The following is a 27275-nucleotide window of genomic DNA, read 5'->3' on the forward strand; positions in this document are numbered from 1 at the left end:
GTGAAATATTGGTGCAGGTGGAGTGGTTGACGGGCGCATTAAGCTGACCCCGAGTAGCCTGCCCATGTTACAAGACACACTCACAGTACTCAGCAGTGATGAGATCAAGCTGGCTTCTCTGAAATGCAGACCAGAGGATGTTGATCAACCCACAGACTTGGCAGAAGAAGCAGCAATGGCGGGAATGGTCATCAAGAAAACTATTATCTCTCAGGTAACATTTTGTTATAGGTCTGGTGCTCAACTTTACCAGTATTTTAGGTCTTGCCTGTCATTTTGTTACTTATTGTTTATTTTAATCTTTCTGGGCGTGGTATCCTCTGGAAAGTTTGTTTTCAGTTAGAGTAGATATGTAGGTAAACCATTTTTACATGTTTTGCACTTATTACATATAAGAAAATGTACACAATCATCTATGCCATTTAAAAAGATGGAGGGAAAAACGTGGTGCGTAATGAAACGGCCATTTTCTTGAGGTGCTTTGATAGCTTTGCAGAGCTGGTGCTCTGGCATTCTCAGGACACTATAGTCATGTTAGGGTTTAGTGGGACAGTGTCTGTCTGGTCTCCTCAGAGAGACCAGGCAACTTGAGGTAATCAGAGGTCAATCACACAATAAAGGCAATCTACGTGATGGAACTTAACAAAGCTTCACAAAACTCAAGCTCCCTCTGGCAGATGTTTGGCAGAAGTATGCAATCAAACATTCCTCTGGCATTAAGTAAAGTACTGCCCCCTGGCTACCCTGGTGATCATCAGGAGGTGACGTTCCTAATCAGATGATCACAGGAGGAGGCCATCTCACTTTGGATCCAGTTTTCCAAACATTTTGAGTAAGAGAGGGAACTATGGAGCTAACAAGGCACCACCAGAAAGGGGCAGTTCATTACTTAACACACTATTTCTAGGCAGTTGGACAGTAAGGGCTGCCCCAGCAGAGGAGACTTGACGATCCAGAGTCCATGCCTATCTCTGAAGGCATCTTCTATATTTTGACTTCCTGCCTCTTCTCTTGCCCAGCTTCATGCTCAAGTTTGGTAGTGAGCTCTGAACGTGGTTTTCTTTGGTGAGTCCCGTCTGCTCCCTGAAGCTATCGTCACTGATTATGTGCCATACTACAGTACCTAGTGTCATCAGTTACGGAGTTCTTTTTGCCTACCGGGGACCACGAGCCAGAACCTGGACCCTCAGAGAGCTGAAGGGAGTGATGGCCTATGATCACTTTACATTTAAAGGATATCATCTTTGCCATCACCTGGGAAGGCACCAGAAAGATAGGCGAATCAAAACAAACCACTGCATGGTTTAAAAAGGAGACCAAGGCCCCCAAAATGTCAAAAAAATAACTTCAAGAAGAGGAAAACAGCCAAAACTTAGTGAAACTGGCCTGGTGCTAGTTAGTTCCACCCCCTTTCCTTGTTGGGGGAGGCCAATCCTGGCAGGCTGGGTCAACTGGCTTCAGTTTTTTACTGATGTGCTTACCTGGCAGTCCTGTTGCTCTAGCTCCTCTGTCTCCTTTTGTTTGGTGTTTTCTTGCCTTTTTGGCAGTGTTTTACCCAAAAATGTGCATGAGCCAGGAGCCAGAATGTGCTAGATATGCACGAGCTCAGGGTTTCCTTCCCTGTGTCCTCTGTGAGTACTACCCTGGCACGATCAGAGTTGTCTTCCCTGGAGCGACCAGGAAACTCTCTTCAGGGGGAGAGCCTCATTGCTTTGGGTGGTCCTTGCTCTTAAGGTAAGCTGGGGGTCTTGTGCTTTCTGTCTTGCATGAGGTTTGGGAGTGTTTTTGGCTGGTGGGGCACACTGCAGTTAGCACAGCTTGCACTTTCCACAAGTTGCTTACGGGTGCACCGATATTTCTCACAGGCTGCTCGTTCACCGTTCTAGTTTTTTTTATATAAACTTTGTGTTAATTTGCTGTTTAGCTAAGGGGTCCTGCCTTTTACTTTATTTGGCCAGCCTTGAGTGTGTGTGGTGTAATCCTCTTGCTGCCCCCTGGACTTTTCCTTTGGCACTGGATGGTCTGGTTGCCTGTATCAACTGGGCTTACCGGTGTCGTGGACCTCAGTGCCGGGGCTTCATGCAGGACTCATTCACCCTTCAAGCCCCAGAAAACCCTCACGGGCTTGGTTGGACCATGGCTACCTCTTCAGAGCTTGCTTTTGTCTTGTGTGAATTTAAGGGTTGTTCGTTGCCGTTGTCACTCGGGGACATTCATTCTTTGTGCCTTCGCCATGCTGCTTGTTGGGTCGGTGTCACCTACGACCCAGAGTCATGCGGGACTTGTTTTTCCCATGTGCTTATGATCACCCATTCTTTTGTGGAAGCCCAGAAGTTTCAAGCAGTTTTGCATCACAAGTTTTCAGTCCTGCAACTCTAGATTGTATGGCAGGTTGGCTGACCCGAATCTGCCCGGTTTGAGTTTTACGGACTTGGAATTGAGTTGTTGGTTAACTCGACCTTGGTTCCTCTTCCTGACGATTTGGTTCACCATTCTCCTTCCCGTCTGCGTCTGGCTCTAAAGCGTCTGAGGGTTTCAGAATTGGGGCAAGGTTTAGCTCGGGATGTGGCTTGGGCCCATCTCCATTTTTTACTTCTTTTTCTTAAGAGATTTCTAAAGTTTTGTTCAACTGTTTCTTTGGGTATTTTATGGGATGGTAATCCCACCTGTTTAATACAGGAGTGCATAGTTAGTCACAGGATTCTTTGACTTCTTCCAGAAGTAGTGGACCCTCCACCAATGCAATCTTAGTGTGGTGAAGTTAGAGGGATTATCACTGAAGGCTGGTACTAGTTGGGTTTCTTCATCCTGGCAGCCCTCTTGCTATAGACTCCAAATGTTGACAGGCTTGGACCTGATATTCCTTAACCTTGCAGGTGGTATTCCAGGGTTTTACTTGCTTGTTCCAGGATCCTGTTCAGCCATCTACCCTCTAATCTACATAATTATGCACACATTGTTGGACGGGGCTATAGGAGTGACTCACTCTCTATGCATGGCCTCATTTCCTGTCTTGTTTCCAGTCCACTCTTTCCCCCCCCCCCCCCTTCCTTGAAATTTCTTTTTTCTGGGGGATCCCTAAAGTGGCTCCCTGTAGCTATATTACTGAGGTTACTCCACACTACAAGGCCCATCAGTGGCAGGAGTTCAATTTGAGCTGCTGGGGACCAGAGCCAGAACTGGCTCCTTCATATGAGGCACAGAAAGCAAATGACATTCCTCCATTCACCGGGAAAGAATCCAGAAAGGTTGGCTTCGGGCTCTGTATTGGTTCGTCTGCTTCCATCTGTTTCACCAAGTGCTCGACCAACCTAAGTTGTAGTGGATATGTGGGCCTGCTGTGAGGAGCAGTAAGCAACAGCCTGTTGGATAACTTTATCACAAGTCAGGACTTGGGGAACATAAGAACTCCAAGAACCCACTGCAGGTAAACCCCAGGTATAGCACCTTCCACATAGCATTCCCCCTTACTCCTCCATCCACATAGCAGCCACTCCCATACTCTCTACACCTATATCTCCATACACAGCATCCACCCGTACACACCACCCACCCATACACACCACCCACCCGTGCATTCCCCCCCCCCCCCCATACGAGCCCTACACATTGTCACTAGGAAGAGAGTGAGGGAGGGGGGAAGGGGCAGTGTTATAGCTAAGAATGTTACAACTACTTGCCTGTATCCTGATACATGTAATAATGTTTGTAGTGATGCCTGGCTTAGGGAACTGGAGAAACTATTTTGCTTGCTTTACTTCATGCACAATTGTTATTACTACATTACTTTAAAGTGGAAATATGATTGTTTCTAATAATTGTTGCTAATATTTCATAATGTGAAGTTATGGTATTCATTTGCAAGCAGTTGCTGATCCTTTAGATTTTGTATTTAATTTCTGCAGAGTTTCAAGTATGAGTGACATAACACTCAAAGGTTATATCATTTAATCTAGATCTACCCATTAGGATAGTCAGGTGAAACGCCTCTTCACAGAGAAAAATTATGCTGCTCTCTTAGAACTTGCTTTGAATAACTAAGATTCCAGGAAAATTCGAGGAGTGTATGGTCAATGTGAAGCTCATAGGTGTTACTGTTATGTAGGTCAACAGTTATGAAATTTTAGCTAAAAGACTTCAATTAATTTTTCTCAGGATCATTGGATTCCCAAGGTATTTACAAGAAAGTTTTGCATTTGTTTAGGCTTTCATTGTTATTAATTTGCTTTGTCTCGGTGCTAAATATATTTATCCCTCTTCAGGTAAATTATAGTAAAGCCAATATTAATTTGTATGTAGCAATATTTATCTAAATTTCAGTAGATTTAGACTGATCTCTGTGGGATGGTTCCCTCGGTAGCTCCCCGTAGCTATAGCACCTGGGCCGCCACATCTTAGGAAATCACACCAGCCCTCTGTGGCCCACCCAAGAAAAAACTATCAGAAAGTATAAACATATCAAAACATGCAACTGCTTGAAAGGAAATTAGTAACCCTGAGGAAAATAAGGCCAACCATTGTTGGCATAAGTTAAGATCAGGTAGTCTGGTGCATTAGTCAAGCTGTTAATGCACCTCACTACCTCCAAATGGCAGTCCAAAACACTACAGCTTAACCCTTCCACTGTGCACTCTCTCATTGGCTTTCACACGGCTCCAGTAAATAGACACCATGTTTTATATATGTATATATGTTATATATTATGATTGTACACGTCGCTGGGATACCAGTGTTTTCATCTCCCCCTTGTTAGCTTTGGGTCTAATCGGTTAGAACACCGTGCCTGGGCTTCCCGTATCAGTCAGCTTACAGACCCTGGAAAACCTTGCTGGGGCTCGGTGGACCTATGGATGCATCTTCAGAGTCCCAGCGAGTTGCAAACTTGCAAAATCTTTTCCATTACCTTGCATGATATGCAATTACTCCCTGGGCGCCACTTGTCATTATAGCCTGCAACACCGCCAGGAGCAAGAAAAAAAATTAAATTGTTTTCTTCTAAGATTGTTAAAATGTTTCTTGATCACAGGAAAAATAAAAAAAATCCTAGGTGACATATTTTGGCCGCAATAGGGCGAGGAAGTCTGGCAAAATTGAGGCACTGACAGAGTCAGTGTCCCGAGCTGTCAGGAAGGAGTTGCCACAAAGATATTATTACCTAATTATTTCAGTGTTATTTTTTTTTTTTTTTTTTTTTTTTTTTTTTTTTTTTTTGCAGTAATATTATTCAATAGTGTGTAGTGTGATATATTTATGTAATAAAATGTGTGAACCATTGTTATACTCAAAAGTATGGTGTGCATATTAGTGATTCATTTATTATGTTCATAAAACAATAAACAAATAATTTTGCTCTTATTACACTATATACACATGATATATATATATATAACTATTTACATGTTTTGTTCACCATAAGTGAACAACTAAGCTGGTATAGTGTTGCAAGCAACATAGTGGCCACAAAAAGCTGCAGGACAAGTGAGACAGCAGCCAGCAGACGACAGCCTCACTCCCTCCCTCACCAAAATGGCTCCTCCCAACATACTCCTTTTGCTGTTATTACACTATATACACACATTATATATAAGTGTCTACATGTTTTGTTCACCATACTGAACCACAAAGTTGGTATGATGAGTCCAAGCAACAAGAGTACTGTCACACCAGCCAGCAGACGACGTCACCTCCCTCATCAAAATTACTCGTCCCAGCATATTCCTTTTGCTGTTATTACACTATACACATATGTTAAATATATAAGTATCTACATTTGTGTTCACCATAGTGAACCACTAAGCTGGTATGGTGAGTCCAGACAGCAGGTGGCCACACACCAGTCTGCAGACGACACAAACTCGACCCTCCCTCTCTCACCAAGATTACTCCTCCCACCTTACTACACACAGCACTAATTCTCACCTCAGTCCTGCTATTATCAGAATCCTGGTCATTAAATCCTATAAATGAATAATTTTCAACATGTTTATTTTATAAAGGAACATGAGAAGTCATTTGAAGATTCTTAGATGGACAAAGCAATAGTAGTGAGCTGTAGTTAGTGCTGTGAACATCTTGAACAGCATTTTGTTCACTGATATCTGAACATTGTACACAGTCTTTATCACAGTCAGGCTCTTCTGTAATAAATAATACCAGTTACATATATATTTTGACATTTTTAGGCGATGCTGTGGTCACAAGCTGAACAGCAGTGCTGTGAGCTCATGCTGCGTGCACAAGCCTTGGTGGCTCACTCAGTACCGAGGCCCTCACACCCGGGAACGTTACCCACGATTTCTTTTTAAGTGGCGTCTGTTTACTAGGATCCTGAGAAAGCTGATGTGAACCCCGTGTAGCCGCGTGACTTTTAAATCTTATGCTGTACTCCCAACCATATAGCTGTGGTGCACCTTGCCCCAATAGTTACTGAATCCAGCTATAAATGTATTGCCCCCTTTAAGGGCTTAAAGGCCATGTGAAAATGATTGCCTTGTTTACCTCAGAGTTAATAATTCCCCTCAAGCAACTACTTGTTTTGGTATGCTTTTTTTTTTTGGAAGGGGGGGGTGTTTGTTGACTTCTGACCTCCCAGGTTTCACTTGCCTCATAGAAAGAGAGAGATTGATATTGGTCGTGGCTGCCTGTATGCTTGGGTGGGTCTCGAAGTGCTGGGTACTTGAGCTCCTTAAGGCTTGCAGCCCCAGTTTTGTAGCTTAGGAGCTACTGAGTGGCCCACCAGACAGTAGCATTTCATTACATTTAATGCTTGATTTTTGCATGGCAGTGTTGAAATGAACATGAAGATAGTGTCATTCTCTGCAGTACCAATAGCAAGCTTTTATATGCCCAGTGTACTGTGTATTAATGTGTGACTAGTTAGCTGCTATTTATCCATATTCCAGACCAAGGTTATAGCATATGTGGACATTATGGAGCAACTTTGAACAAGTTTTGTTAGGTATGGTGATTGGTGCAGGTGTGTGTTAGGTATGGTGATTGGTGCAGGTGTGTGTTAGGTACGGTGATTGGTGCAGGTGTGTGTTAGGTATGGTAATTGAAGTCAGTGTATGTTAGGTATGGTGATTGAAGCAGGTGTATGTTAGGTATGGTGATTGAAGCAGGTGTATGTTAGCTATAGTGATTGAAGCAAGTGTGTGTTAGGTACGGTGATTGAAGCCAGTGTATGTTAGGTATGGTGAGTGCAGCCAATGTGTGTTAGGTATGGTGAGTGTAGCAGGTGTGTGTTAGGTATGGTGAGTGCAGCAGGTGTGTGTTAGGTATAGTGAGTGTAACTGGTGTGTGTTAGGTATGGTGAGTGCAGCCAGTGTGTTAGGTATGGTGAGTGTAGCAGGTGTGTGTTAGGTATGGTGAGTGCAGCAGGTGTGTGTTAGGTATGGTGAGTGCAGCCAGTGTGTTAGGTATGGTGAGTGCAGCAAGTGTGTGTTAGGTATGGTGAGTGCAGCCAGTGTGTGGTAGGTATGGTGAGTGCAGCCAGTGTGTGTTAGGTATGGTGAGTGCAGCAGGTGTGTGTTAGGTATGGTGAGTGCAGCCAGTGTGTAATTACCTAAGTGTAGTTACAGGATGAGAGCTACGCTCGTGGTGTCCCGTCTTCCCAGCACTCTTTGTCATATAACGCTTTGAAACTACTGACGGTCTTGGCCTCCACCACCTTCTCACTTGGTAGTGGTAGGTATGGTGAGTGTAGATGGTGTGTGTTAGGTATGGTGAGTGCAGCAGGTGTGTGTTAGGTATGGTGAGTGCAGCAGGTGTGTACTCACCTAGTTGTACTCACCTAGTTGTGTTTGCGGGGGCTGAGCCCTGGCTCTTTGGTCCCGCCTCTCAACTGTCAATCAACAGGTGTACAGATTCCTGAGCCTATCGGGCTCTATCATATCTACACTTGAAACTGTGTATGGAGTCAGCCTCCACCACATCTCTTCCTAATGCATTCCATTTGTCCACCACTCTGACACTAAAAAAGTTCTTTCTAATATCTCTGTGGCTCATTTGGGCACTCAGTTTCCACCTGTGTCCCCTTGTACGTGTTCCCCTTGTGTTAAATAGACTGTCTTTATCTTCCCTATCAATTCCCGTCAGAATCTTGAATGTGGTGATCATGTCCCCCCTAACTCTTCTGTCTTCCAGCGAAGTGAGGTTTAATTCCCGTTAGTCTCTCCTCGTAGCTCATACCTCTCAGCTCGGGTACTAGTCTGGTGGCAAACCTTTGAACCTTTTCCAGTTTAGTCTTATCCTTGACCAGATATGGACTCCATGCTGGGGCTGCATACTCCAGGATTGGCCTGACATATGTGGTATACAAAGTTCTGAATGATTCTTTACACAAGTTTCTGAATGCCGTTCGTATGTTGGCCAGCCTGGCATATGCCGCTGATGTTATCCACTTGATATGTGCTGCAGGAGACAGGTCTGGCGTGATATCAACCCCCAAGTCTTTTTCCTTCTCTGACTCCTGAAGAATTTCCTCTCCCAGATGATACCTTGTATCTGGCCTCCTGCTCCCTATACCTATCTTCATTACATTACATTTGGTTGGGTTAAACTCTAACAACCATTTGTTCGACCATTCCTTCAGCTTGTCTAGGTCTTCTTGAAGCCTCAAACAGTCCTCTTCTGTTTTAATCCTTCTCATAACTTTAGCATCGTCTGCAAACATTGAGAGAAATGAATCGATACCCTCTGGGAGATCATTTACATATATCAGAAACAAGATAGGACCGAGTACAGAGCCCTGTGGGACTCCACTGGTGACTTCACGCCAATCGGAGGTCTCACCCCTCACCGTAACTCTCTGCTTCCTATTGCTTAGATACTCCCTTATCCACTGGAGCACCTTACCAGCTACACTTGCCTGTCTCTCCAGCTTATGTACCAGCCTCTTATGCGGTATGTGTGTTAGGTATGGTGAGTGTAGATGGTGTGTGTTAGGTATGGTGAGTGCAGCAGGTGTGTGCTAGGTATGGTGAGTGCAGCAGGTGTGTGTTAGGTATGGTGAGTGCAGCAGGTGTGTGTTAGGTATGGTGAGTGCAGCAGGTGTGTGTTAGGTATGGTGAGTGTAGATGGTGTGTGTTAGGTATGGTGAGTGCAGCAGGTGTGTGTTAGGTATGGTGAGTGTAGATGGTGTGTGTGTTAGGTATGGTGAGTGCAGCAGGTGTGTGTTAGGTATGGTGAGTGTAGATGGTGTGTGTTAGGTATGGTGAGTGCAGCAGGTGTGTGCTAGGTATGGTGAGTGCAGCAGGTGTGTGTTAGGTATGGTGAGTGCAGCAGGTGTGTGGTAGGTATGGTGAGTGCAGCAGGTGTGTGTTAGGTATGGTGAGTGTAGATGGTGTGTGTGTTAGGTATGGTGAGTGCAGCAGGTGTGTGTTAGGTATGGTGAGTGTAGATGGTGTGTGTGTTAGGTATGGTGAGTGTAGCAGGTGTGTGCTAGGTATGGTGAGTGCAGCAGGTGTGTGTTAGGTATGGTGAGTGTAGCAGGTGTGTGTTAAGTATGGTGAGTGCAGCAGGTGTGTGCTAGGTATGGTGAGTGCAGCAGGTGTGTGCTAGGTATGGTGAGTGCAGCAGGTGTGTGCGAGGTATGGTGAGTGCAGCAGGTGTGTGCTAGGTATGGTGAGTGCAGCAGGTGTGTGCCTAGGTATGGTGAGTGCAGCAGGTGTGTGTTAGGTATGGTGAGTGCAGCAGGTGTGTGTTAGGTATGGTGTGTGTGTTAGGTATGGTGAGTGTAGCAGGTGTGTGCTAGGTATGGTGAGTGCAGCAGGTGTGTGTTAGGTATGGTGAGTGTAGCAGGTGTGTGTTAGGTATGGTGAGTGTAGATGGTGTGTGTGTTAGGTATGGTGAGTGCAGCAGGTGTGTGCTAGGTATGGTGAGTGTAGATGGTGTGTGTGTTAGGTATGGTGAGTGTAGCAGGTGTGTGTTAGGTATGGTGAGTGCAGCAGGTGTGTGTTAGGTATGGTGAGTGTAGCAGGTGTGTGTTAGGTATGGTGAGTGCAGCAGGTGTGTGCTAGGTATGGTGAGTGCAGCAGGTGTGTGTTAGGTATGGTGAGTGCAGCAGGTGTGTGCAAGGTATGGTGAGTGCAGCAGGTGTGTGCTAGGTATGGTGAGTGCAGCAGGTGTGTGCTAGGTATGGTGAGTGCAGCAGGTGTGTGCTAGGTATGGTGAGTGCAGCAGGTGTGTGCGAGGTATGGTGAGTGCAGCAGGTGTGTGCTAGGTATGGTGAGTGCAGCAGGTGTGTGCGAGGTATGGTGAGTGCAGCAGGTGTGCGAGGTATGGTGAGTGCAGCAGGTGTGTGCTAGGTATGGTGAGTGCAGCAGGTGTGTGCGAGGTATGGTGAGTGCAGCAGGTGTGTGCGAGGTATGGTGAGTGCAGCAGGTGTGTGTAGTGGTTGTACCGAGACTGCCCGTGCATGTGACCATGTGAACTGCTACTGGAGCACATGGAATCTTTTCTCTCACTATTATTATCCTTTAAAATTAATTAAGAATGTAAAAATGTATACAGTATAGTATATCATTTAGTAAATATTATTTGCTTATTGCTGAAGTGTAATTATATATATTTGTTTATAATTTGTTTCTCCTTCTAGTGAATTGGGTTTTGTTGTGCAAATATTATTGAAATGGATTAAAATGAGTTATTAATGTTGCTGACAGTTAAGTAAGTTCTGAGGGTACTGTGTCAAATATTGTAGCCAAGATAAAACTTGAAATCGTAAGATTTTCAAAGTAAAAGAGTATGCATATACAGTATACACAAGTTATTAATAATTTATGGAGAGTGTAAAGAACTGCTATGTAATGGAAGTGTATGATAGTAAAACTAGGCTCCATGCAAAATGTAAGTGTGGTAATACTGTGATAAATGTGCAGAAAGCTATACAAGTGAAGCTGTTGAGCTCTTATACAACCCTGGCCAAATTCACAGTGGTCTACTATTATATATCTGGGCAAATTCTGATCAATATTTTTACCTTGCTGCAACAGTCAGTAGTGCTCGCCTATATAAAATAGTTGTCACTTTGAAAAAACTAAATTCTCAAATGCCTAGAGACATTTGGCACTCAAAACAGGAATTTGGACCCGGCTAAAAAGATCAGGGCATATTTTAACTAGATAGAGAGTTAATATTTCTTAGATGAGTCAAAATATGCAGCAGTGGTGGGAGCTCTTACCTAAAGAAATAGGCAGCAAGTTAGCATAGTAGCAACTGGGTATTGGAACTAAATCACATGACCTGGGGTAAACTTGCAATGTGTTAGCCACTCCCGGAGCACACTCTTGGAGCCAATCGGCCGAGCGTACAGTACGCTGGACTTGTGATCCTGTGGTCCTGGGTTCGATCCCAGGCGCCAGCGAGAAACAATGGGCAGAGTTTCTTTCACCCTATACGTCTATTACCTAGCAGTAAATAGGTACCTGGGTGTTAGTCAGCTGTCACGGGCTGTTTCCTGGGGGTGGAGGCCTGGTCGACGACCGGGCTGCGGGGACATTAAAAAGCCCCGAAATCATCTCCAGATAACCACCCCCTTAAGCCACTCAGCTGTAAGGCCCTCCCCCAGTCGGCCTGACAGCTGGGTGGACAACGCTTCACATTCGTAGTCCTGAGGTTCCGGGTTCGATACCCAGTGGAGGCGGAAACAAACGAGCAAAGTTTCTTTCACCCTGATGCCCCTGTTACCTAGTAGTAAATGGGACAGCTGCTACGGGCTGCTTCCTGGGGGTGTGTAACAAAAAGGAGGCCTAGTCGAGGACCGGGCCGCGGGGATGCCAAGCCCCGAAATCATCTCAAGATAACCTCAAGATAATCTCCGCCCCCTCCCTTCCTAAAAATATTGTTATAGGTGGGCACCTAGTCCTCAAAAATAGCCTGATGGTTCTGGTCCTTGCCTCAAACTGGACTGATGGTCCCAGTCCTGTTTTATACAACACCCTTGTGGTGAGCAAGAAAAATATTAATTAATAACAAAGGTTTTTGTTTCTAACATTGTTCATTGTTAAAATACCATCTCTGAACATTGGAAAGAAAAGGTTACTTTGGCCGTGGCAGTGATGAAATCTCAATGACATCACTGATTAGCAGTTCATGCAGCAGATGTCCAAAGGAGAGGTTGCCTAGTCCAGCCAAGTTGTGGGAGCTACCACGGATATATTTATATTGATTTATTTCAGTGTCACTGGTTTTCTGGAGGAACCTCCTTAGTGGCTTCTTAAAGTTATCTCACTGAGATTGCTTTTATCTACTAGGTCACATCAGTCATGGAAGTTCTGTTTGGCCTAGCAAGGATCCAAACCTGATCCCCTCTCATAGAGGTGCAGCGAGCAGATGACATTTTGCCACCCTACTGGGAAAACATCCAGGAAGTCAGCAAATGAACTGAAGCCTTAAAACCTGCCAAACAACTCTCCGAACAATTGTAACAAAATTATTAAATCACACAAAACTAGCTCAAACTCTTTGTACCAACAAACTGGCACCAGAGAGCCCGATACACCGGCCCTCTGCCAACTCTCCCAAGTCAGTTTTGTCAGTGTGATGTGACAATTATGTGACCTCAACACTTCTATAGTGCTTCTAGTGTCACATTGGTAGTGGCAGGTCCCCCATGCTTCTAAGTTAAGTTCCAGCCATCCTTGGACTTTATCCTGCTGGGGCCATTTGCTTGTGTGTTCGTTTCAAGTTTAGTACAATTTTTGCTTAACAAGCTCGTTTCTGGGGAGCCCCTTGTGTCTCCCAAAAGATACTATCTCTAATAGTGCGCCATACTACTAGGTCCCATGAATCACAGAGTTCTGTTGCTTACCAGGGACCAAGAGCCATAACCTGGCCCCCTCGTAGAGGCACAGAGAGCAGTGGCATTTATATATTAAAATATTCCTTTATACCACCGCCTCGGAAGACATCCAAAAAGTCGGTGAAACAAAACAAACCACTGCTGGCTATAAACGAGACTGCAGCCTCCAGAAATGGCTATAGAACTTCCCCAACAATGTAAATGAATGATCAAAATTTTGCGAACTAGCACCAAATCGTTTGCCCCACCTCCCTCCCCCTCGTTTGGCGACACGAGGGAGGCACCCAGGCCAGTTCAGTCAGCTGCCCAACCCTCAGTTCTACTCTGATGTATGTCAGGTCACCCTCTCTGTTGCTCTGGCCCCATTGTGTTTTCTTGTGGTGTTTTGCCTTACCTGGTTGATACCTGGTTGATGGGGTTCTGGGAGTTCTACTCCCCAAGCCCGGCCTGAGGCCAGGCTTGACTTGTGAGAGTTTGGTCCACCAGGCTGTTGCTTGAAGCGGCCCGCCGGGCCACGTACCCACCACAGCCCGGCTGATCCGGAACTTCTCTTAGAAAACCGTCCAGTTTTCTCTTGAAGATGTCCACGGTTGTTCCGGCAATATTTCTTATAGTCGCTGGGAGGACGTTGAACAACCGTGGCTGTGTCGTGGCTTAGTGGCTGTTCCTTACACGTTTGTGTAGTGTGGGCCAGGAGTTAAGAGCCCTTGGAGCTGCATATGCTCAGGATTATGTTCACTGTGTGCTCACTAGTGCTGCCCTTGCACTACAAATTTTGAAAGAGAAAGTGACAACATGTCCATGCACTCAGCCCCAAGTCCAGACTCATTGAATTTGATATTTATAAAGAAATGCAAAGTGTCAGTAGCACAAACAGTGTAGTATGGAGAAAAGCTTGGATGCTGAAGTGATACTAGAAGCATTTAAATCAATAAACATAGCTCCTCTACACAAGGGAGGGAACAAAGCATTGGATAAGAATTATAGACCAGTCACAGTAACGTCCTCAAATAACGTACCAAATAAAATCAAGTCTAAGAACAGTTAAAATCTCTGTACCTCAGGGCACAGGCCTTGCACCACTGCTATTCTTTATTCTTGGATCAGATATAGACAAAATACAAGTCATAACTTCGGGTCACTTTTTGCAAATGACAAAAATGTGGATGATAATTCCTTCTGTACAAGACATTGAAAACCTACTGAGCTGATATTAATAAAGTTTTACATTGGGCAGCAGAAAATAATGTGGTGTGTAACTGATAAATTCCAGGTACAGTACTTAGGTATGGTAGAAGTGAAGACGTTAAACAAAATACAGGGCAAAAAAAAATCAAATCTTCTCATAGTAGGAAAGCAACATGTAAATGATCTGGAAATAATGATGTTTGACAACTTAGCATTTAGGGAGCATAACCCAGCAAATATAGCCTTAGCTAGAAAAATTATAGAATAGATTATGCGAATCTTCAAATCCAGGGATCCCACCACAATGCTTATACTATTCAAATCACTGGTGCCGTCCCGCCTTCAGTACTGCTTGATACTCATTACTTACACACACACAAAAAAAAAAAAAAATAGAAAGAAGGTACTGGAACACTAAGCTTGTGAGTCAACTCTAATGTGCACAATTATGTACTGTACTATACTGTATATCCTGATAGCACATGTCACCTTGTGCAAAATAACATCACATCCCATAATTATGTAGACAAAATGTATGAATATGATTGTGAAGCATGAATATGGTGGGGTAAAGGATGCTGGTCGGCCGAGCGGACAGCACGCGGGACTTGTGATTCTGTGGTCCCGGGTTCGATCCCGGGCAATGGCGAGAAACAATGGGCAGAGTTTCTTTCACCCTATGCCCATGTTACCTAGCAGTAAATAGGTACCTGGGTGTTAGTCAGCTGTCTCGGGCTGCTTCCTGGGGGTGGAGGCCTGGTCGAGGACCAGGCCGCGGGGACACTAAAGCCCCGAAATCATCTCAAGATAACCTCAAGAAGGATATTCTTGGCATTTTCTGAGGTAGCAGATAGGGTGCTATTTATATCTGTTGGTGACAGATGGCTGCACACACTGTTAGTGACAGATGGCTGCACACACTGTTGGTGACAGATGGCTGCACACACTGTTGGTGACAGATGGCTGCACACACTGTTGGTGACAGATGGCTGCACACACTGTTGGTGACAGATGGCTGCACACACTGTTGGTGACAGATGGCTGCACACACTGTTGGTGACAGATGGCTGCACACACTGTTGGTGACAGATGGCTGCACACACTGTTGGTGACAGATGGCTGCACACACTGTTGGTGACAGATGGCTGCACACACTGTTGGTGACAGATGGCTGCACACACTGTTGGTGACAGATGGCTGCACACACTGTTGGTGACAGATGGCTGCACACACTGTTGGTGACAGATGGCTGCACACACACTGTTGGTGACAGATGGTTGCACACACACTGGGCTCAAACTCCAGTCTTGATGGCCACATGTTTGACTGATCAATACAGGATGTAAAAACGTCTTTTCGGCATTTGAAAATTTGTATATTTGCACATTGAGCTACTATCTTCGTTATTTGAATGGCTGCAACTAACGAAGTGAAAGGCCGGAAACTTATTTATTTTCCCTTAAGAGGGCGGCTGGTTATTATAGTGAAAGTTGTTCAATGTCAACCAATATTAATTTTCTAGTTGTATATGAAAAGTGCTTAAATTGTCCCAAGTTTCAGTACTGCAGCGTAAATAGAAAGGGAGTTTTTTTTTTTTTTCCAACGTTTTTTACGTATTTTCAAGTCCACACTTCAGAACACACGTTTCAGATATAATTATTCTGTGACACTTTTCTGACACATTAGCATATAATAAAGGATTTGGGGATTTAGAATTTCCAAAACATCTTTAGTTTTCCTAATACAAATGTTCAAAGTTCCCCAAATTTTTTTTGCAAATATGGCATGTTTATTGCTATTATAAAATCAATAAATGAACTTAGAGAAAAATGAAAGCCCCCCAATGTAGAGACATGCCCTCCACATACACTGTGTAAGTTTCATGTAAATTAAATAAAAAAGGAATCAGTTTTGTAAACGTTTGTGTCAATTGAAAAAAAAACAGAAATGAATAAAGTCTAAGGTTCTAAAATCTGTGGCTGGGGTTGACATCAACCAATTTTCTCCAAAATTGGCATCCTTACAGATAGGCTTACGTACAGTCAGGTCTGTAAGTTTGATGCAAATCGCCAAAAAAAAAAAAAAAAATGAAAGAAAAAATATTTAAAAAAAAAAGAAGAAAAAACCTTTTTTTTGTTTTTTTTTTCTTAAAATTTTTTTCCAATTAAACTAATAATAATATTTGTTTAATATATGCTATTGTGATAGCAAAGAGTCGTAGTTAGGATTTCAGTTGACACTTTTGATTGATAATCGATTTTGACCATTTTTGCATAATTTTCACAACTACTTCAATATTTTTTTCTCCCTTCCTATTTATGCTACGATGCTGAAACTTGGACCAGATGAAACACTTTTCATATAGAACTTGTCAAAAGAGTTTGATTGAAATCGAACGAGTTTTCATTTTTGCATTTTTGGACCCAGATGCCAACCAGACATCTTAAGTACTTAAGTACTTCTGTCAATTTTACAATCTTTGAAAATGGTTGCAGATTGAAGGATAACAAACTGAACATGTTGAATATTTTTTAATTTTGGTAAATAAAATTACAAGGGTTTTCTTTTTTGCATCTTGCATGACATCCTATTTGGTTGTGTTGCATTATGTAGGTGTTTGTAATGACATGTTTAAAGGCATAATCATAGAGAAACAACAGGCATTAGAGAATTTAAAGTAAAATATTATGCTAGTTTCCTGCCCAGTAATACTTCATCCTTGGGCTTGTCTTAAGGTTTTGTACTCACTAATACTCAATAAATACTAAAGATCTGTCAGTCTGTTATGAAGAGTTGTCCTGTCACTTATTGGTGGTGGTATTAAGAGGCCGGTGGGTATGTTGGCAGTAAAGAGGCCGGTGGGTTATGTTGGCAGTAAAGAGGCCGGTGGGTTATGTTGGCAGTAAAGAGGCCGGTGGGTTATGTTGGCAGTAAAGAGGTTGGTGGGTTATGTTGGCAGTAAAGAGGTTGGTGGGTTATGTTGGCAGTAAAGAGTCCGGTGGGTTATGTTGGCAGTAAAGAGGCCGGTGGGTTATGTTGGCAGTAAAGAGGCCGATGGGTTATGTTGCCAGTACAAAAAATAATAATCTCTTGTTTCTAATGATGTTTAAATTTTGTAGGTGGTGAAGCAAAATGTAATTGAAAATATTGTGCCAATCCTGATTGCTGTCAAGCATAAGCTGGAGGAACATCACTCACCATTGATGAAACATCTCTTGCTCTACCTGAAAGAGATTATGAGGGATTACAAGAATGAGGTAAGCATAATAAAATTTCTTCAAGGATGGATATATGTATGTACTCACTTATTTGTGCTTGCAGGGGTACCATTGTGCTACCATTGATCTACTGGTGTACATGTTCCTGAGCCTATACGGCTCTGTCATATGTACATTTGGAACTGTGTATGGAGTCAGCCTCCACCACACCACTTCCCAGTGCATTCCATTTGTTAGTTACCGACACTGAAAAACTTCTTTCTAATGTCTGTGGCTCATTTGGGTACTCATTTTCCACCTGTGTTCCCTTGTGCAAGTACCATCTGTGCTAGATAATTGGTCCTTATCTACCCCTGTCAATTCCCCTGAAAATTTTGTATTTAGTTATTATGTCTCCCTGAACTCTTCTGTCTTCGAGTGATGTTGAGGTGCAATTCACGTAGTCTTTCCTCGTAATTCATACCTCTTAGTTCTGGGGCTGGTCCCAGAAGAGGTAAGTCACCTTTGAAAGTTCAACAGTGGCATACCTTTGAACCTTCTCCAGCTTTGTCTTATGCTGGACAAGGTATGGACTCCATGCTGGATCAGCATTCTCCAGGATTGGTCTTACAAATGTGGTTTACAATGTTCTAAAGGATTTCTTACACAGGTTTCTAAAGACAAGTCTAATGTTGCCAAAACTCTCATACACTGCAGATGATATTCATTTGATGTGGGCTTCAGGAGACAGGTTGAGTGTGATATCAATTCCTAGATCTTTCTGTCCATTTCGTAGAGGACTTCGTCTTCCATTCATTCGGTACCCTGTGTCTGGTCTCCAGTTCCCTCCACCTACTTTCATTACCTTACATTTCCTTGGGTTTAACTTTAATAGCCATTTGTTGAACCATTCCTTCAGTTGGTCTAGGTCATCTTGTAGCCTCTTGTTATCTTTCTTGGTCCTAATCCTCCTCATAATTTTTGCATCATCAACAAACATTGAGAGGAACGAGTCTAATCCCTCTGGGAGATCATTTACATATATACTGGAAGTATCAAAAACAGGATAGGTCCAAGGACTGAACCCTGTGGGACTCTAATGGTGACGTCTCGCCATGCTTAGACCTCGCCCCTCACTGTAACTCGCTGTCATCTTTTGCTTAGGTGCCTCCTTACCCATTGGAGTACCTTCCCTATTACTCCTGCCTGTATCTACAGCTTACGCACTAGCTTCCTAAGGGGTACCATGTCAAAGGCTTCCTGGCAATCCAAACATATGTATTCTGCCCACCCTTCCCGCTATTGCCTGGTCATTGAATTAAATTAATCCTGTGAGGTAAGATTTGCCATCCCTGAACCTATGTTGGTGATGTGCCACAAAGTTCTTTCGCTTCAGATGTTCTAGTTTTTTCACAAAATCATCTCCATCACCTTGCATAGTATGCAAGTTAGGAACACCTGTAGTTCAGTGCCCCTTGTCTGTCATCTTTGTGTATTGGGACTACATTAGCCATCTTCCAATTTTTTGGTAGTTTTCCTGTTTTCTGTTAGCGATTTGTTATACACCATTGAGTGGTAGGCACGTACTTCTGCTCCCTCTTTTAGCATGCATGGTGAGATTGTTCGGTCCTATAGTCTTTGCCACATCAAACTTGTGCAAATGCTTCTGTAACTCCCCACTGGTAATCTCAATCTCCCACAGTTGTGCCTGGTTAGATATTTACACACTTATCTCAGGAACTTCACCTTGCTCTAATGTGAAATCCTGGAATTTTGTATTGAGTTCCTCACACACTTCCTTGTCATTTGTAGTGAATCTGTCTGCCCCTATCTTTAGCTTCATTACCTGTTCCTTCACTATTGTTTCCTCTTGATGTGGCTGTGCAGCAATTTAGGTTGAGTCTTTGCCTTATTTGTCATGTCATTTTCATATTGTCTTATCTGCTTCTCTTCTCACCCTGAGGTATTCATTCCTGGTGCTCTAGTATTTTTCTCTGCTATCTGGTGTCCTGTTAATTCTGTAGTTTCTCCATGCCCCTGTACTTAGTTGCTCTGCCCGCTTACATCCCTGATTAAACCATGGCTTCTTCATTTGCATTTAGGCAATGAGTCACAATAACGTGGCTGAAGTAGTTTGACCAGACCACACACTAGAAGGTGAAGGGACGACGACGTTTCGGTCCGTCCTGGACCATTCTCAAGTCTATTGACCAGACCACACACCTTCTAGTGTGTGGTCTGGTCAAACATTTGCATTTTTTTTTTTTTTTTTTTTTTTTTTTTTTTTTTTTTTTTTTTTTTTTTTTTTTTTGAGATATATACAAGAGTTGTTACATTCTTGTAGAGCCACTAGTACGCGTAGCGTTTCGGGCAAGTCCTTAATCCTACGGTCCCTGGAATACGATCCCCTGCCGCGAAGAATCGTTTTTTCATCCAAGTACACATTTTACTGTTGCGTTAAACAGAGGCTACAGTTAAGGAATTGCGCCCAGTAAATCCTCCCCGGCCAGGATACGAACCCATGACATAGCGCTCGCGGAACGCCAGGCGAGTGTCTTACCACTACACCACGGAGACTGCAGATTTAGTTTTTCCTTTTGAACCAGGACAAACTTGTCTGCTACCTCTGTAGCAGACAAGTGTAGTGATGTAGTCCATCGTGTTTTGGGCCGTTTTTCCTCTGAGCTCTGTTTCCTGTTATATCTGTTAGGAATTTTCTTACCTCTTTACCTTGAGGTTACAATACCTTAAGATGTTTTGGGGGCTTAGCATCCTCGCGGCCCGATCCTTGACCAGGCCTCCTTGTTGCTGGACTGGTCAACCAGGCTATTGGACATGGCTTCTCGCAGCCTGACGTTCGAGTCACAGCCTGGTTGATCAGCTATCCTTTGGAAGTGCTTGTCAAGTTTCCTCATAGTTTCCCTTTGGGAATGCCAGCCTTTTTGTTTTCTTGTCCCTTCCATGAGTAAGTTAGCCCTACTTCTACCAGATATAGTATTAGAGGGTCATTCACAATCAAGAATTCTAGGTTTAAATCCTGAGCGGGACAGAAATGGTTGGACGCGTTTGTTATCACCAAATGCTCCTGTTCATCAAGCAGTAAATAGGTACTCAGGAGTTAGTCAACTTTTGTGGGGATACAAGCCTAACATGTATAAATACACTCTGGCTGCCTGTCCCCCCGACAATGAAATTATTATTATTATTATAATACTCAAACATCGGTACACTCTGATCACTCATTCCCACAGGGGCTTCGAAGTTGATTTCCCTTATGTTGGAATCATTCAAAGTAAATATCAAGTCAAATCTAGGTGGTTTGTCATTGCCTCTCATTCTTGTGGGTTCCCTGACATGCTGGCTTAAAGTTTCTTGTTGGCACATCCAATAGCTTAGCTCTTCATGTTTCTATCCCTCCGTGCAGTTCTTTGTTTTCCCAGTCTTTCTGTGGTTGAAAGATAAGCAAATAAGATATGATCTTATCATATATGAATGATAAGATAAAAGCAGATAAGATATAAGATAGAATAAAGATAAGCAGATAAGGTATAAAAGGACCTCCCATGATAAGCAGACGGTTAAATATATTTAATAGTATTAAATGCTATGTTGCTTGTCATACTCTTGCCTGGGTATTCTGTCGTTTGGTGGAGGGTTATATATATCACTACTATACAACTCTTGGCCCTCCCGTTGTCATGGTGCCTGTTAAGTAGTCAGTGAACCCCTCCCAGTCAGGGGTAGCCATCGCCTCAAAACTCGCTCCTTTCTCATCGGTAGACCACTCCCCTTCCTCCCCTTTTTATCCTAGTAATAAACGATCAAAGAAATATCCAAAGTTACACTGCCGTTGTATCTTGTACACGACAGTGTGCGTAGACCTTATCTGGTGTCGATAGATGCCTCCTCACACCACCACCATGCAACATTTCACAGCTCGTCCACCAGTAAGAATGTACATACTTATATTTGTTATGTTTTTCTTACATTTTTGCATACAAATGAACAGTTCTGCAAGAAAAAATATTTTAAATTTAAATTTTGTTTTTTCAATATAGACAGGAATGGCCAAATATCAGTAGCTGCACATTCAGGATTAATAGTGTGACTTCCTTTCTAACATGACCAATGTTAGAAATGTTAGCTCTGATGAACAGAGTTTGTGCTTGTTACAACTACCTGTAACACATGCAAGCTTGCACAAATTACACTAGCTTGTATATGCTGTATTATAGCAACTAGCACTAAATATATGAGTATGTATACTTCATACTTGCCTGTTCATTACAGCAGCTTGTACTGGATACATGTCCCTAACTCATTATAGTGTGTACTTGGTACAGCAGTTTAATGATTGCAACCTGTGTAATTACTGTACCAGCCTGCCATAACCCTTGATATTCTAGCCTAAGAATACTTCTCTTGGTTGACCTCGTGCTATTAAGCCATACCTAGTTACATGAAATATCTTTTGAGATGAGTCATATAAATTGTATCTAGACATTCATATTTTATTAATTGTGGTGTTTCAATTTCCCAGGTAAAAGAAATTCTAGCAGGAGACAAACAGTTGGCAAAGGAAATAGAATTTGATTTACGGCGGTTTGATCAAGAACGAGACGATGATAAAAATGAGGAAAATGTAGCAGGTAGCGGTGACGAGGGCGAGCACAATCGAGTGCAAACTGATAACCAACACGGAGGAAGTGCTGGAAGTGGTGATAAAGGATCATTGGGTACCTCCCCATCACTTGCCTCAAATCTAATAATTGTAGAAAAGGACAAAACAATCTCTACTCCAAAGTTAACCTGTAAAATTACATGTGGTAATGAACTTAGAAAACAGGTCTTACTTAAGAGTAAAGCTTTAGCTACTAGGAGGAGAAGTATTGCTGTTCCTACAGATCATTTTCCTGACAAAAGTTCACATGAATTATCAAGTATACTAAGACAAAGAAGAGCAAGTGTCAGTGATTTCAGAGAAATGGGGAGCAAAAATGTTACACTCAAAACCCCAGAAAAAGCTATTACTCAGGTGGAGCGAATCTCGGTTGAAAGTGAGTCGGTGTGTGAGGAAGAGAGCAAGACAAAACATACTCCACCACCAGCAAAGAGCAGGGAAGATTTATTGAGAGCTATTAGTACCCCACAATCTCAGGTAGGTGTTATTAGCAATATCACATTTGTTAATGAAACGCAAGAAGTTAGTTCCATTACTCTAGATTCAACCGTCTTAAATGTTGATAGAGAGGAAACCAGACAGCCAAAATTGCTGCTTCATCTTCAAAGTCCTGAAGCTTTTGCACAGGAATCAGAGTTTAGTCGCATACGGAAAAGCACTAGAAGAGATCTTAATTCAGAACTTAAGAAGATTGATAAAACTAAGATAAAAGAAGTAAGTAAATCAGGAGAGCTCTTCGAATCTTGTTCAGGCGAGTCCACACAGAGTGAAGACGAGCCCGTTAATCCAACCAGGAAGTCTGAATTAATTAGAAAAAAAAAACAGAAATCAGAAAGTCGTGGCAAAGTGAAACGTACGAGAGAAATGGCGTCCCTGAGCCCTGATTCTAAAAAAGGTCAAGCTAACAGAGAAACAGTAAAGCCGGGCCAAAAAAGAAGTAAAACGAGGAATCAGTAATGAAAAATTTATTTTAACAAATTTGTATGAATGTTGATAAAGTGAAGAAAAGGATGTGTGTGTGTATACAGTAGTTCAAAATGTAACCAATATATATTTAGGTTATCAGCTGGAGATGTTGAATAAATCCAACTTAGTTATGTGTGCATAATGACCTGTTTGTAGTTATGAGAAAGAGGTAAAGGGTTGCTTTAAGATAACACATCACCATAACACTGAGCAAAACAACTAACTAAGAAGCCATAATGTTCCAAAACAAGCAACAACTATGAATTTGTTTACCCTGACTAAACAATGTAAATAAGGCTCAGGTGAGGAAATCGCTGCCTCGATACTCTCGTCTGTCATCAGACCAGGAGTCTCTGCCATCCTGCAAGCTCATTTATGAGCCTAGTGCACATCCAGAGAACTTTGGCCCCGACTCCTTTAGACCCCGAGTGGTTTTGGCCATCCTCGGGATAACAAGTTGTGTGCAGAGCCATTGTTTCATTGTGTTCCATATTGAGCTTAACATGTGTTGTGGCCAGGATTATCTTCCCTGGTAACCAGGCCATTGTTTCCCCCGCCCTCCAGGGTTATCATTCCTGTGTTGCCTCCTCTCCAGATATCTGCCAGGTAATGCAGGAGCTTGGCTACAGCTATAAGGCCAGTGCTAATAGGGAGATAGGGGGGTGCTAATTTCTAGCAATTTGCAAGTGCCTTTACATCCTGCTCTCTTGAACTTGTCTTGCTGATGCCTTGGTGGAGGATGTGCATGGATAGAGTAAGTGACTTCTCACCTAACAGCAAACCTAACCCAATTGAAGTCCATTGAAGTTATTGGTTAATTCCTTGTAAAATCATTTTGAGGAAAGAGGCTTTAATATGTGGTTCCTTGGTATTTGCTACTTGACAAGCTTCACCCAATTCATTCCGTGCCAGGCCATTGTGAGTCATATAAGCCTACTGGTGATCAGAGGCCAAGATGTGGCCCCCTCTAATGAGGTGCAAGGAGTAGGGGATTGTACATCTCTCTCATCAAGAAAAGGCTGACTGGAAGGTGGGTGAACCAAAACATACAAACAGCAAACTATACAAAGCATAGAAAATAGGACAGGGAAGCCTCAAACCACGCAGTCTAGAAGCAGCTCTCTCTCCAACTACACGCGCACACCACCTGGCAACTGGGCACGTTTTCCCTTGATCCACCATCTTGACACCTCGGTCACATGCCTGGCACTTGTGTCTACCACATTTGCTGTTACACTCCTCTTCCCATCCCAGTGCTCTTCAGGTCCCACCTTTTTCAGACAAGAATTGACCATCCTGGACTGTTTTTGTCCTGCGGGGCAATTTGCTTGTGTATTTATGCCCCTATTGTAGTGTTTGCTTCACAATGCATGTGTATTTATGTCTCTATTGTAGTGTTTGCTTCACAATGCATGTGTATTTATGCCTCTATTGTAGTGTTTGCTTCACAATGCATGTGTATTTATGCCTCTATTTTAGTGTTTGCTTCACAATGCATGTGTATTTATGCCTCTATTGTAGTGTTTGCTTCACAATGCATGTGTATTTATGCCTCTATTCTTGCATGTATTCACTGTTCACCTCAAACTGCACTTGCGTAGAGTGATATTCTCCAAGGTGGCTGTCTCTGAGAGGCCAGGTTCCTGTTGGAAGGTGCCTGTTGTAGCAGTGTACGGCTCTTTGACTCCTCTGCAAGGTATTGTGGATGGGGGACAGTTTGTGTTAAGGGTCTCACGGGTTGTTAGCATGCTCATTATATGGCACTCCACTCCAACCCTAACATCGGCATTTGCCCTAGTCTGTTTTTTGGTGTTTGTAATATTCAGCTAGCAGCACCTGCGCCCTGTGTTCGTGCTCGGTCTATCCTTTGGGACTCGGAAAGCTCTTTGTAGCCTTTTAGAGGGTTCAGTGTTGACCACCCTTCTGATTCTACCCTCACTGGGTGAGAGTTTGAAGGATGTGCCCTGATTTGTTGTAATCCTATGGCTATTCTTGCTGCCTCCATCACACCATGTGTTGGGTGAGAGAGATGTTCTACCCTAAGGCTTGCGATGTTTGTGATAGTTGGGTCGTCATTTTAGCCACACCTCCTTATAGGGGGACATTGGTTATCAGGTGGTTGTAACTTTATGGACCAGGTTTGTCTGTATACATAAGTTATAACTTAATGCTGATGTGGTTGCCCCCAGGGTTGGCTCTTTTGACTTTCCAAGATTCACTTGCTCCAATATTGCTGCTCTATCTTCTTCCTCAGGTCTAGCTGGTATTGATTGGCAGGCATGTGGGCTTTTCCCTTTGCTCACAGCTTCCAAATGTCTTGAGGGTCTTGAAATTTAGGGGGTGATGATACTCTAGTGAAGGTAGCTGAGCTACTGCTTTCCACCGAGGATCCGCTCCCATCTGTTTCTTGTGGGTTGGTTTACAGCCGTGAATCCTTCCCTGTGGGGATATGATTTTATGTCTTCTACATCTGGTGTGCATTGTGCCCCTGTTCCTGTGGTGTCTGGGGCTGGGAAGGACCCCAAGTTTGGTAGCTGCATGCTTTTTCACCTTTATAATTGGTTCCTTCTGAGAAGGGGTATAGTATAGTATTTGAAAAATGCAGACGGTTTTGTTGACCCCCCCCCCCCCCCATGTACATTTCTGGGGTCAAGTAGAGTTCCTGTTACCATCATACTTGCTGAGTTTTCCAAATTCCCATCTTTCACCCTTGATGTCACTTGGATCTTTCTCTGTTCCCCTTTCAGGATGAGAACCTCACAACTTTGTGGACCTTCTTCTTTTGAATCTGGGTTAACCACGTCTTATTGGTTGTGGTGCGAGGTTTCTGATTCATCTTGTTGTGGGCAACCCTCTCCCCCACCACCTTTGGGGCCCCGGGCAGTGCTTTTGCCATACCCGAACACTTGAGTGGTGTGTGAGGCGTGATTGATCTGTGTGGCTCCCTGTAGCTAGCTGCTATGAGATAGCTCCACACCTGTTATTCACATCAGCTTTTATGAGTCCTAAAAAGCCAACCAGAGGCCAAAACCTGGCACTCCCCTTCCCCACAGAGGGGCATGGAGCAGAGGATTCATGATCCAACCTGTCCTCTTGAATAATATATCTCATTTTAATGTCAAAATCCCCATCATTAAAAATGTGATGTGCTATAAATCAAATCGACTCACAATCACGCTTTCTATGTATGGGTTCGGTTAGGTTCAGGCAATTTAGTACATCATTTTTGTGACCTGACAACTTTATAGGATGGGCTATATGATCACCCTCACTGAAGAAACAAACCCTCAGTAAAGTAGCACAGCAAAAATTACAACTGCAAGGTTCATGGAAAACAATGAAACAAGTTCACCCAGTGGTTAGGTCATACACCCCTAGTAACAGCTTGCCCACTACTAGGTGCCATCTCCCCATGTCAACACTCCTCAGTCCTTTGCCTGATGTGAGATTTGTCTGACCGTTCCGTGAGTCACCAGCTCTTCAGGACCCATATTTTCTAGATAGGAGTTAGCCATCTTTCGAACTCATTTATGGGGGCCCATTTGCTTGTGTAGATGACTGAGGTGTTGAGGTTGGTCGATCAAAGAGGAAGATGGGCAGGTGGGAACTAATGAGAGAACTGCTTGACGTCTGGCTGTTCCGCGAGTCTCGGGGCTTTGCTATCCATTTTCTATACTTTGTATACCTTTCTGTTTGTATATTTTGCATCACTCACCTCTCTGGTGGCTTTTTCATGGTTTGGGTGATCTATGATACCCTGCTCCTTGCGCCTCTTTGGAGGAGGAGCAAGTTTTGGCCTCTGAACCTCAGTAGGCTTATATGACTCGCAAGGGCCTAGCTTGGATTGAGTTGGGTGGAGCTTGGTAGCTAACATGTACTAAGGACCCACCAGAAAGTCATTTCATTACATTTGATGCTGGTTTTGCAGTTTTAAATTGAGGATGGTGCACAAGAGCCCCCCTTGCCCGGTCACGGCACGACACCTGTGAGGAGGAGCAATAACAAAAGTGAAGGAAGTTTCTCATTTCCTCACCCATCAAATAATGGGTTATTGAACAACTATTCTCCTAATATTTTTGATGAGTGACATATTGATGGAAAACACTTGGTTTTTGTTACCACCTGCCGTGGTTGCTGCAAGGTCACACAACTCATGTTACAACGCCTGCCACTTTTGTAGGATGCCAAAAATAATAGTTTAGTGATGGCTAATATTTAGGGTCTATACAAACAACAAATGATACATTGTGTAGTCCTATTTCCCCATGTTGGTGTCATTTTCAGTCTGATAACTATTAGGTTTTCATCTTTAAGTACCAAATTTATTAATGAGTGTAATGAATTATTTAGAAACAAATTTAATTGAAATAATATTCAATGTTATGTACATTTAGCTATTATAGTGTAGATTTTTTATTTTGAATAAATTTTTAGCCTTAAA

General features: G+C 43.1%; 1 protein-coding gene across 1 annotated transcript in view; it reads left to right on the forward strand.

Annotated features, from left to right (window-relative positions):
* Nucleotides 1–27275, forward strand: part of LOC123753993 (condensin-2 complex subunit D3-L) — a 65366-nt gene extending 38091 nt beyond the window's left edge. The window contains exons 12-14 of the mRNA XM_045736061.2: nt 18–214; nt 17110–17247; nt 21728–27275. Coding sequence (XP_045592017.2) covers nt 18–214; nt 17110–17247; nt 21728–22825 — 1433 coding nt within the window. The 3' untranslated portion in view covers nt 22826–27275. The remainder of the gene's footprint in view (nt 1–17; nt 215–17109; nt 17248–21727) is intronic.

This window comes from Procambarus clarkii, chromosome 1 (assembly GCF_040958095.1).
Source record: "Procambarus clarkii isolate CNS0578487 chromosome 1, FALCON_Pclarkii_2.0, whole genome shotgun sequence".
In the NCBI taxonomy this organism is placed as follows: Eukaryota; Metazoa; Arthropoda; class Malacostraca; order Decapoda; family Cambaridae; genus Procambarus; species Procambarus clarkii.